We start from the raw sequence: 11,588 nt of genomic DNA, 5'->3' as shown, positions 1-11,588 counted from the left end.
GAACCTTTTGTATTCCATTACAAGTTAATCACTAAAGGGATGCAGCCTATAAGCTTAAATTATACATAATCACCCAACTCTCAGAACCCTGACTCCCAGGTAATGAGCATTAAGCTAAAATACTTTTGTTTAGCTCACAAGAAACATCCTGACCAGGCCCACCTGTGAATGACTGCAGGGAGGAAGAAATTAACACATAACCCTCTGGAGGCTGATGGGAACCAGGAAATGTTTGACTTTACTCCCTCCACTTTTAGTATAAAAGAAGCCTGAATTCTAACTCAGGCAAGATGGTTCTTTGGGGGCACGAGCCCACCATCTTGGTTTGCTGGTTTTCCGAATAAAGTCCTTATTCCTTGCCCCAGCAACTCGTCTCTCGATTATTGGCCTGTCGTGTGGTGAGCAGTACAAGCTTAGACTTGGTGACACAAGGGCAGCTCATCATTCATCTCCTTCCTCCCCAACCCTTCCAGCCTCAAAATGAACTTCTCTAAAATTTCACACCTATCATCCTTATTCCCTTACCTTCTCAGAAGTGTCCTACTCTTTTTCAAGACCAGCAAAGGAGAACCCTCCAAACTCCCCCAGGACCTTGGCTTATCAGTACCCTTTCTTTTACATCTGCAATCTCCAAACTCCCCTGCCCTCAAATGAATCACCCTTTCTCAGCCCTTAAATGCGCTAAAGATCTCTCCACTCCATAGATCAATTCTGGATCCTCTCTGAAATTTCTGACAACGCCTCTATTTTCTTCCCTTGCTCCTTCATCCATCCACCTCTTGGCTAATTATCATGCCCATGACCACAAGTACCAAACAGATCACTAATATGCTTAGTAGATCTAAATGTCTAGCCCTGACCCTCCCTAAACTGAACACTAAGCTCACATTCTCAACCTCCTGCTGTTACCACAGGGATTTCTCAAAAGCACATCAAATGCAACCTGTTAAATGAAGTACCTGCTATTCTCCACCAAACTAATTTCCCCTCTGGGGACATGGCATTCCTACTTTCTCTGTCCTCCAAGCTGAAACTGTGTGTCTGCTTCCCTTTTGCCCACACTTTCACAGTAATCTATTCACTGGTTACTGCCCTGCCTGTCAGTGTACGGTTTGAATCCTTTACATAGTACGTAATCCTACGATCCGGTTTGTGGCCTACATCAAATACCGACTGAGCACTTGCTAAGTGCTAGTCTGGACAAGAGATGACTGACAGTCACTGCCTCCTCAGAGGTCACAGCTTAACGGGGGAGAGGGCCACATAAGATACCACGTTACATGGAAATGCACGGGGACAACATCTCCAAGGAAAACTTGCAGATGCGAGAAGGGACTCGCAGCACAGTACCTAAACTTCTCTCTACTACCGTCACCTTCTATCATGCATTGTTGCGCTTTAATTGGTGCATATCTTGGTTCGGCGGTATGGTCTGCAACTGCAAGGAATCCGGAGACTGGGTAAGTGTGCAGCTGGGGGAGCAGCATGTCATTCCCCCTCCCGCCGCGCAGAGCCCACTGATGGCCGCGGATGCAGCAGGCGGCAAGTCTGCAGAAAGAGCACTCAAGGAGGGCAGAGGTGGTCAAGCCGCACTTCACTCCCAGACCAGCAGCAGGCAGCGGTTGGGCGCTAAAGGGTCCCCTTCATCAGGACACCCTCTGGCGGACAGGGCCCGTTGCCGTGCCCCCACCCCAGCTAGGTCGCTCGAACGCTCACCTACGCCGCGCTCTGAGGACCCCCAAACAGCGGTGCGTCCGCCCAGGGCTGCGCACGGGCCTCTCCCTGTCCGCTGCTTCTGAGCTCTCGCGACGCGCACTGGGTCTCCGAGCCGCCGGGCCGCTCGACCCCCTCCGGTAGTGGCTGAAGCCGGGCGGAGGGGCGACCGGCGAAACACTTACTCGCAAGCGAAGACACCCCGACACGCGCCGAGCGGCGCGGGAGTGACGCCGCGAGGCAGGGGGGCTGTAGCCTGCCTTCTTCGTCGCCCCGCAAATATTTGTGAGGAGCGGCCGGCGCTGGCCGCTGCCCCCTATCCCTACATCCTACTGACTAGCCTATTGTGTTTGAACCCCGCTTTGACGTCAGACCCCAAAGCTCAGTAAGTGGCACCGGTAGGTGGAGCCTGCAGAGCCAGGGGAGCAGCACGCGTGCGCACAGCGCGTGTCCCGGGCTACACGCCGGAAAGACACCTTCCTCCGTGGCAAGCGGGAGGAAGAGTACAGGTCCCCAGGGGGCGGGGTTTGCAGCACCTGAGGTCGCCATGGCTACCGAGCCCGAGACCCCTGAGGCCGCCTTGGCTGCGGAGCCCGCGGTGCCGTCGCTTGTGGATCGTTACTTCACTCGCTGGTACAAAGCGGGTAAGTGGAGAATAATAGTCTCCTCTGGGCCCAATTTGTCTGACAGTATAGGGATTATGATGACAGATCATAAGCCACAGGCGCCCTCCCCAGCGCTTCCTCCCTACGTCAGAAGGAACTGGATCTCTCTGTTCCCCTGTAGGCCAAGGGAATGGCATTTGCAAAGACGTGGAAAACAGCAGGGTGCATGCTGGGTAGGGCGAGCGCAGTGCGAGTTCACGAGGTTGGGTTGCTTGCGGGAAGATGGTAGACTAAGGTGAGATCCCCGAGGGAGGCAGGAGCTGGGTTGCAATCTCCATGAGTGCCTAAAGGGATTTGAGGGGCTCAGTCCTCCAAGAAGAGGCGATACATAAACTGATTTAAATGGTAGCGGTCTAAACTAAGGTAGAGGCATAGGGATGGAGAGAAGAGGGTGGGTTAGAGTAGAGTCATTTAGAAAGCAGAATCTAACAGTTTTACTTAAAGGAAGTCGCTGGTATTACACATTTGCCACTTAGAAGTAGGTATCCTGTTGTATAGCTTTGTGTACCCAGCAAATATCAGTGATGAGAGCATCGTTGGGGACCCTCCTCTAACCCAACTTCCTCCCATTCATTTAGGAACAATATGAGGTGTACTCATCTTTTACAATATTGAAATATTTTACAATAGCATACGTTTTATTAGCCAGACTTAGTGTAACCGACCGTCTGGTTTACCCTGGATTGAGGTGTTTTCCGGAATCCATTACTTTCAGCGCTAAGATCAGGACAGTCCTGGGCGAACCAGGATAAGTTCTTCTCTCTAAAATCGACCAACAAAACATGCTACTAAATTAAATAAAGAATACATTACTAATCACTTTTTTTCTAATAGAAATAATGATTGTACTCATTTTAAAGTGAGGATAAAAAAAGGTGGAGCAAAGAGTTAATCATCATTTTAACATTGAATGAAGGATTCCATCTGGACCAGATATCTTTAAATACTTTATGGTAAGCCTTTAGGTATATCGTTTTGAGTAATGAAGGGCTACCAGTGATGTATGTGTCCAACCTTCATAATTAACTACCTCTATGAACCAAAGAAAGTACTAGACAGTGGTAGTAAATATTGATTCAACAGCCATCAGACTCATTCATTTCTTCTAGATGTCAAAGGAAAACCCTGTGAGGACCACTGTATACTACAACACTCTAACTGGTAAGAAAATTGGGAATTTTAAATTATCAAAAAATTTTTTTTCTGGCATTGTAGCCTGGTACGGTCTTGTATTGAATAAATATTCATTAAATGATTATCTTCCACTGTACTGAGATGGTATTATTTATACTAGGAGTTTGGTTGACAAGAATGAGTCTTGCAGTGCCTACGCTAAACAAATAAACTTGATTACCCAAACATCCAAATGGAGGACCACACCCTCAGTCGGCTACTACCTCAAGTAAGCAGCCTGTGCCTAACCACTGAATTGCCTAAGCCCATGGAGAGGGCTAGGGTAGAAGCACAGATGGTATCCTGTACATACCAGCATGCCTTACTTTTCTCTCTTCCTCCTCAGTGCTGTCTAAACACCTCTGGTACTCTTCCCTTTGGGGGAAGGAAATTCAGTCCCATTTTCTCCATTTTTATTACTGCATTCTTTTCTTCAGTTAAGCTACAATAGTAGCCAGAGGAAAATGGGGGAAAATGATAGGCTGACTAAACAAATGTCAGCTCAGCTATTCTTGTGCCAGTAGGAATACGGTGTTATAGGAGGAAGAATCATACCAAGCAATAATACAGGATCAATTTTTGCTCCTCGTAGAATATGTGTCATCACACTGGCAGGATCCCATCTAGTTCTTCAAAGTGGAAAAGCAATTAAAAGCATTTCCTATCAAATCAGTACCAACTGTAGCAGACTTCAGAACAAAGTCTCTGGGAAATTTAAGCGGGTATGTTCCTGTATTTCTCTACTTAAATCATCTATTATCATAATAATGATAGAGCCAGCCAGTCTTAGAACCCAGTAATGTATGCTCAGCATACTTCCCTGGCAGTTAGAGATGACTTTAAGACTACGTAAACTCTAAAGAAATTCTCAGGCCCCCAAAATGAAGTATTTCAGAAGGTATATTATCTGTCATATTAGCTTCTGGGCCACCATCCCTATCATCTCCAGGATGAAGGATGGAGAAGCTGGGCCTTTGAAAGAACAACTCTAATACCAATATAACAAGATATTTTGTCCTTTCTAGTTTTGTTAAGCCAGTATTTCGAATTCTATAAAATTTAGGTGATCAATACTTCTTTATCGTATATTTTCACATGTGAACTTAAAAGTAAAAAAAGTCCTGAGGTAGTGAAAAAAAAATCAATCTGAGAAAATATACAGTATTTGCTTCGTATCATTTCCCATTCCTAAATCACTGCCAATTTAATACACATCTAGCTACACCCTCCTCCTCCACGTAGTGTTTAGTTATAGAAAATGTTACCTCTGCCCTCTACACCTTTAGGCAGGATGGACATTTTATTGTTAAAGGAGGGTATCACACCAAGGACAACTCATTACCATACTAAACTATCCTGACAAACCCCCCTGGATAGGAAAGTTTCAGTTGGTGATTTAGATCCTTCATTTACTGAGTACATACTAAGAGTTTCTGCTAATTACCCTCAGTGTTCTGGAAGACCCTTGTTTATACTCCCCTTTGTAGTCCTGAAGGCCCCTAATAACCTGCCTTATAATTATTGATTTTTCCTCACTCAAGAAGCAAGTGGACTTTAAAAAGCATAGACCATTCTTAAAAGTCTACAAATTGCAAGTAAAACAGTTAGTGCTTGTGATGTTCCTGTGATAAATCTTTGTCCAAAATGGTAACACTGTTGTTACTTCTGAGGAACAGAGAGGGACCTGCATATGGAACCCACTGTAGATAAGCTTTGATCACATCTCAGCACTGCTCATCATTTATTCTCCCATGGGAGGTGACAAAAAGGGATTAAAACACTTCTTTCTGACACAGAGCCAGTGGTAGACAAACCATCTGGGACAAGTCCCCAGCCCCTCCTCCTAAAAGTGGGGAGTCACACTGACTAGTATTTTGAAACGAAGTACCCACAGGCAGAGGAGTGAAGTGCATGCAGTAACTCCTGAATGCTGTCTAATAATGTTGTGAGTGGGAAAGAGGCCATAAAGAATAGCATCTTGACCTCAGATGTTCACTGCAGTAAAAATTCCTGGGAAAAAAAGGGCAACACATCAGACATGCTTGCATCCATTTCCCATGAGCCTCCTTGTATTGGGTTGGCCAAAAAGTTCGCTCGGGTTTTTCACGTTAGGGAAAAACCTGAATGAACTTTTTGGCCGACTCAGTAGATATTTGTCAGAACCTCCCCAGATATATCCATACAGTGGAGTACATGAAAGTATAACCGTGCCACAACATTCAAACAGACATATGTCAAAATGTAGTATTTGCTAGCGGGTTATAGGATAATGGGTAAGTTACTCTTATCTGCTACTTAAAACTTTTCTGTTTTCCAAATATTCCTCAAATTGCATTTTTTTAAATTAGAAAAATATCCCTTCTTCAGAAAGTCTTAGTGATTGACCTAATAAAGAAGTTCCTTTCTCTGTTAAGTTCTAATATAAAAATAAGGTAGGAATCTTAATGAAACTAACTTTGTACAATATTGCTGTCATTCTCTATAATGTTGAATTTTATATTACTGCTTATTGGTAAGATTTTCCTACCCTTTTGAAATCTTTACACTTGGCTATGTGCAGCTTTCTCATGTACAGTTAAATATAAAGTATAATAAGTTAAGATAAAATATATTCTTAATATGTAACTAAACTACCTATTATCACATTTGTCTTAGCCTGCTTTTTCCTCTAGAGCCTAGGGTGGTGCCTAGCCCATAGAGGCATTTAGTATATAAGTATTTGAATAAATCAATGGTTTTTCTGTACTTAAGTCATTTTTATTTAAAACGCTAATTCCAGGAATATATCCTATTGTGACTCTGAGGGCTGCCTCACAAAGAAAAGTGAAAATGTACATCAATTAACTTTTTCTTCCCTTTATTACCAGGGGGCACAGTTTCTAACAGAACTTGCACCTCTGTGTAAGATTTACTGCTCTGATGGAGAAGAATACACCATGTCTAGGTGAGTTACTTTTTAACCACAATTTTGGGGAAACAAAGAAGGTAATATTTTTCTTCAAAGCAATTTTTTCTTTAAATAGCTGTGTTAGAGGATGGTTGATGGAAGTGAATGAAAGCATTCTCCATAAGCCATCTATTCTTCAAGAGAAGGTAAAAGGGTCTGGGGAAGTAAGATCCCATCCACATACTTTTTATCTGTTTTTTTTTTTTTTTTACCGTTTGACCGTATTAAGTATTCTATTTCCCTTCTAGCCATCCACCGAAGGCTACACTGCAGTTGTGTTGCCCAAGTTTGAGGAAAGTAAAAGCATAACAGAAGGGTTACTGACACAAAAACAGTATGAAGAAGTCGTGGTGAAAAGCATCAATGCCACAACAGCTACCTCATGAGGATTAAGATTGAGTAAAAACAACAGGGCATTCTTATCCTTACCTGGCCTACGAGTTAGTGCACTAAGGAAGAACCAGAGGCGCTGAAGCGTCCTTCACACCGGGCTATCTGCAGGGAGGCCTGATCTTAAAACCTGACCTAGTTTTCCTTCTTTATCTTGCATAACAAGCCTTGATTCCATTTTGTCTTCAACCTCCCAGATCTGCCTGCCCATGTACTCACTCTGCTCTTCTTTTGCTTTTCTCTTTCTAACAACTGGCAAGTGAGAGGCGTTTTTCTGATTAAAAACCAACAAACAAAGCACTTTGAGGAAAATTTGAAAAGACAGAAAAGTAAAAATAATTTACCCATCATCCTGTAACCCATTAGTAAATACTAGGTTTTGATGTAATTCTGTTTGAATATTATGTCATGGTTATTGTTTTTGCCTCAATTTTCCATCACTTTGAAGTTGGAAAACAACAACTGGCCTTTCTTACCAAGTCTGCTTCAGTGTGACACGACCGAAACGTCTGGTCCCACCCCTTTTGCCCCAACTGCCTCCCTCAGGTTGCCGGGAAGAGGCAGGGTGTAGAGTGTACCTTCTCTAAGTCTATGGGTTGGCCTTCAACTCTGAACAATGTAGCACTGTAACACTGGCTTCTTAATGAGGGACACATGAAAAGGCTTTGAAAGGGGCTTTGCTAACATGGAAGTATCAATATTATAATGCGGTATGAAGTAACATGTGCATTTGTGGTCACTCAGTCTCACACTCTAGTTACAGGGTCACCAGCGAAGAAGTTCCCGAGAAGTTCCTGGAATTCAAAGACACAGGTGCTTTCGAACAGAACAAAAGCTTTCACATCATTTAAACAATAAACAAAAAACTCTGAATTCATGGTTTAAGATTGTATACTTGTTTACATTGAATTTCAAATAAAAGGACTTCTTTTAAAATTGTTATTTTTCCTTAAGGGCTGCAACATATACATACATATAAACATTTCTGTTTTTAAATAAAACCATTATCCTTGAATTTAAATTCTTTTAGTTCTCCATCATCTTTTGCTGTTCAAGTCAAAAGTTATCCCTTCCCCACCCCTACTTGCATTTAAATAAGAGAATATTCTCATTTGAGGTATGTAAAATATTTTGTAAATAAAAATTTTAAATTATTTTTGACTCACAAGGAAACTTCTTTTAACCCTAACTCTCCCCTAAGTAAACCCACTAGACATGATACAGGTAGTAACTATAGAAACATCTACTCTGATAGTGTTGTGAGCTGAAAGTGTAAGCACAAACCAGCAAATCCCCATTTCAGGTAGCACAAAGGGTTCCCAAAGGTGTCATAAAACAAAAATACTAAAGATAGTAAAAGAATTATATATCTATTTTACATATAACATTACCTCACATCATTCTCCCATTATTTCCATTGTAATTTAAAAGAATATTTTGGTTTCAGGGAATAAAAATCATGTTTGATGATTTTTATAAAGAAATATTTTATAAAGGTCATAACCAAGCTGAGTGCATCCCATTTTCTCTCCGAGGCCTACAGTAAATTCAAGTTTCCTTCAATAAAATATTGACTAGCTAATTCGTAGCACTGTGGTTCTTCAGGATCTTGTGAATATTGACTGTGATGGCTGACTCAGATAATGATCATCAGACGAGCTTATAGAACTACTGCCGTTTGGCAACTGACATGTCCCGTTAGATTTCAAAATACATTTCAAAGCATTGGGATACAAGCCCCAAAAAACAAAGTTAACTATACTACATCATAAGGACAGAACTTATAACCAGATCCTTCAATCAAAACCCACCCGACAAAAACAAAAGCTTTAAACCCTAAAATTAAAAAGACTAAAGTCATTTATTTAATGAATATTCCAAAGGCACATATGTATACTTACTCAGAAATTATTTTGAACAGCTTAGTTCAAGTGTTCTCTGTCTTCTATCTTCTGCTCCATCAGTTACTACTGAGAAGTACAAAAACTGCTTTTCAAGCCAGTAAGATAGGCTTAGGATTCCAGCTAATATCCAGGGCAGACAGGCCAGCTATGCTAGAGCAAGAACAAAAACCATCTCCTAGTGAGTTCCTCCAGGATTCCGTGGAGTGAGCTCCATGACCCTGTTTTTGGGTGGGGGAGGGACATGCATCAAAACAGATTTCCTGTGCTCTGTGAAACACTTACTAGAGAACAGACGTGTGCTCCTGGCATGCATGATCTATGACAGAGGAGACAGCAGAGGCCCAGTCATACTCAGTGGACAGAGGGATTGGAGAAGGGTCCACAGGTTTAAGGAAAACCCTGCATCACCCAGACTACTGTGTCTCTTCTGCTGCAAATTAGTGTCCCAGATGATAAGCTTAAATTTAAAAAAATAGGAAGTTAGGGTCAAATGTGCCAAAGGTGAGCATATTTTCAAAATAGCTTCTTTGGATTAAATTGTCATTAAGGCAGTAAGGATATGTGGTTTGCCTTTTAAAGAACACTATTCATGGCAATGTCCCATTTAAAATCACACTTCAATTAGAAATATAGCAACCACCATGGCATTTATAGTTGTCAGAAAGCTTCACAATCGGTTTCATGATCAGAAAATAAAGCAAGATTTCAGTTTGTTTTCTTTACAAAATTGTTGTATTTCTGAAATATACAGGATCGTTTGCTTTCTAAAAATGTCAGCTTTGCCACATGGTGTTCCAGAGATCTGACCGCAGGAGCTTCTCAAGTTTTACCGTCCACAGAATCTTTATTTGTAACTGAGATCCATCGGTTGTTTTCCATTTGAAGCTGGAAAGAATTAAGACAATTGGTTTCTGCTTTACTCTTAAAATAAAAATTGCAAAATTAAATAGTATCTATTTTCTTCTGCATTTTCCTTTAGACTAAGTTGGCCTCTCCCGTTGCGGAGCACAGGCTCCGGACGCACAGGCTCAGCGGCCATGGCTCATGGGCCCAGCCTCTCCGCGGCATGTGGGATCTTCCCGGACCGGGGCACGAACCCGTGTCCCCTGCATCGGCAGACGGACTCTCAACCACTGCGCCAACAGGGAAGCCCTAGACTAATTTTTTAAATGTGAGTTTAAGATAGAGAAATTATCTTACCTTCTTCAACAGTTTATAGCAAAATGAGAGAAGTTGGATCAAAATAGCCATTATGCCTCTTGTCTTTGTAATACTCTTATCAACCATAGTGACAGAAAGCAAGCAAATCAAATTCTTATAAGGAGGCCCTCAAAAGACTTTATCATTTATTTAGTTTGAAAATGGTAAACATTTCTTCTAAGGGATCTCAAAGGGTATGTAGATTAAGGCATCTGAGCTGACTTGATGACCTAAGGTCCCAGAACTCAGAAGCAGGGACTGTTGCCCAAGTCTCATGACAATTTCATGGAACCCCAGGAAGAATGGATGGAAAATCAACCTGTTCTATTTCAGACGGTTTAGGGGCCTCTCAAAGGGCACCAAATAGTGGCAGTGAACCCCCTTCTTTGCAGTTCCTTGCACTCTACTTTTTTGCACTCAGACTCCCTAAAACAAACAATAGAAGCCCTTCACTCTGAGGGGTCTGTGCCCTAGTTAGTCAGGTGATGATGTTGGGATTTAAGGGTAGCTGCTCTGTGCTATGGTATTAATCACGTCCAAAAAGCTAATTTATTTGGTGAACCTACCGCTTCCTGGGGTCAGTTGTAACTGCAGATGATAAATGGAAATAAATTGTTCTTCTGTGGGTATTAACACTTTATTTGAAGCAAAAGGGACTGGAAGCTAACCTAATAAAAAAAGAAGTGTGAAAGTTTCTCAAGTGCTTTCCTGAATGTCCCACCCTCCCTTTTACCTTTAGAAACACTTGATTCTGCAAGGGTGTCAGTTACTGTCTGGAGCTGGTGGCATAGAAGAACAAGCTTGTTTATTTCCAGGAGAAGCATAAGCTTATCATCACCTTTCAGCTGAAATGTAAATAAGGAAGTTATAACAACTCCAATGAAGTTCCATCTTTTAAACCTTAAGTACCTTTATACCTCAATAATATACCCTCAAAGTGGGTATTTACGACATCACCACCAGCACCAGGCAGGGATACGTGCATTACCTGTTTTGAGAAAACTTGCACACTTGAAGCAAGCTTCAAACCCTCTTCAGCAAAAACCGGGTGGAAAGGAAAAACATCACTACGTTAGGTGTATGTCGTCTAGATAGTTGGTAAGAAATACACTCATGGATAATTTTCATACAGAATGTAAAAAATAAAACCTAAACATAAAAGGTCTGTCATGGAACTTCTGTGGTTTTTTGTTGTATCCCTGAAAACACAAGAGTTTAACTGTATTCAGAAGCAGTTTTCCCAGACCTGGTGCAGAATCAGTCCCTGCAGTGGCTCCCCTACACCGGGACACCTCCAATTACCATGCAGGATCGCAAGACATTTGATGCTTAGCCATAAAAATTATGCCTGGGCTTTTGGATGGATCCGAAGCTCATCTCATAATATCCCCAATTATAAGAGGGTGCTGAATCTTGGAACATGGGGTCAAAAGGGTTAGATGAGGTCAAAAGTGTTATTAGAACATTGCTGCTTCCAGCTCAGCAAGATAGAATTTGTCACCTATACACATTCTTCAACCAGCCGTTTGAGGGGATTATTTTTTCACTATTCACCATACATTATACAATTTAGTGAGGAGAAGAGGATGATGGGAA

The 11,588-nt window shown here is 42.0% G+C and overlaps 2 protein-coding genes across 6 annotated transcripts in view; one reads left to right on the top strand and one right to left on the bottom strand.

Moving 5' to 3' along the window:
• Nucleotides 1-2,054, bottom strand: part of LOC111170863 (elongator complex protein 1-like) — a 56,996-nt gene extending 54,942 nt beyond the window's left edge. For all 4 annotated transcript variants that reach the window (XM_089904468.1, XM_089904470.1, XM_022566444.2 and 1 more), the window contains exon 1: nucleotides 1,717-2,054. The gene's annotated coding sequence lies outside the window, so the exon portion shown is untranslated. The remainder of the gene's footprint in view (nucleotides 1-1,716) is intronic.
• Nucleotides 2,055-2,171: 117 nt separating this feature from the next.
• On the top strand, nucleotides 2,172-11,177 carry LOC111170865 (protein Abitram-like). 2 transcript variants are annotated; one of them, XM_022566449.2, is made up of 7 exons: nucleotides 2,172-2,357; nucleotides 3,488-3,539; nucleotides 3,673-3,780; nucleotides 4,144-4,273; nucleotides 6,419-6,495; nucleotides 6,575-6,644; nucleotides 6,747-7,763. In XM_022566449.2, the coding sequence occupies exons 1-7, from the start codon at nucleotides 2,261-2,263 to the stop codon at nucleotides 6,882-6,884; spliced, it is 672 nt and encodes a 223-aa protein (XP_022422157.1). In that variant the 5' UTR covers nucleotides 2,172-2,260; the 3' UTR covers nucleotides 6,885-7,763. The 2 variants fall into 2 exon arrangements, with proteins under 2 accessions (XP_022422157.1, XP_022422158.1); XM_022566450.2 differs by lacking the exon at nucleotides 6,575-6,644 and having other exon boundaries at nucleotides 7,646-11,177.
• Nucleotides 11,178-11,588: the final 411 nt, after the last annotated feature.

Source organism: Delphinapterus leucas, chromosome X (assembly GCF_059928025.1).
Source record: "Delphinapterus leucas isolate spDelLeu-1000000601 "Yukka" chromosome X, BTC_Dleu_Yukka2, whole genome shotgun sequence".
NCBI lineage: Eukaryota > Metazoa > Chordata > Mammalia > Artiodactyla > Monodontidae > Delphinapterus > Delphinapterus leucas.
The sequence above is the reverse complement of the archived record's forward strand: the minus strand, read 5'-3'. Positions and strand labels throughout refer to the sequence as shown.

Excerpts from the sequence above, each read along its gene's own strand:
- LOC111170865 (XM_022566449.2), top strand. The coding sequence starts at position 2,261 with ATGGCTACCGAGCCCGAGACCCCTGAGGCCGCCTTGGCTGCGGAGCCC. Across the intron at positions 4,274-6,418 it reads TCTCTGGGAAATTTAAGCGG|GGGGCACAGTTTCTAACAGA; the intron begins GTATGTTCCTGT and ends CTTTATTACCAG. Across the intron at positions 6,496-6,574 it reads GAAGAATACACCATGTCTAG|CTGTGTTAGAGGATGGTTGA; the intron begins GTGAGTTACTTT and ends TTCTTTAAATAG.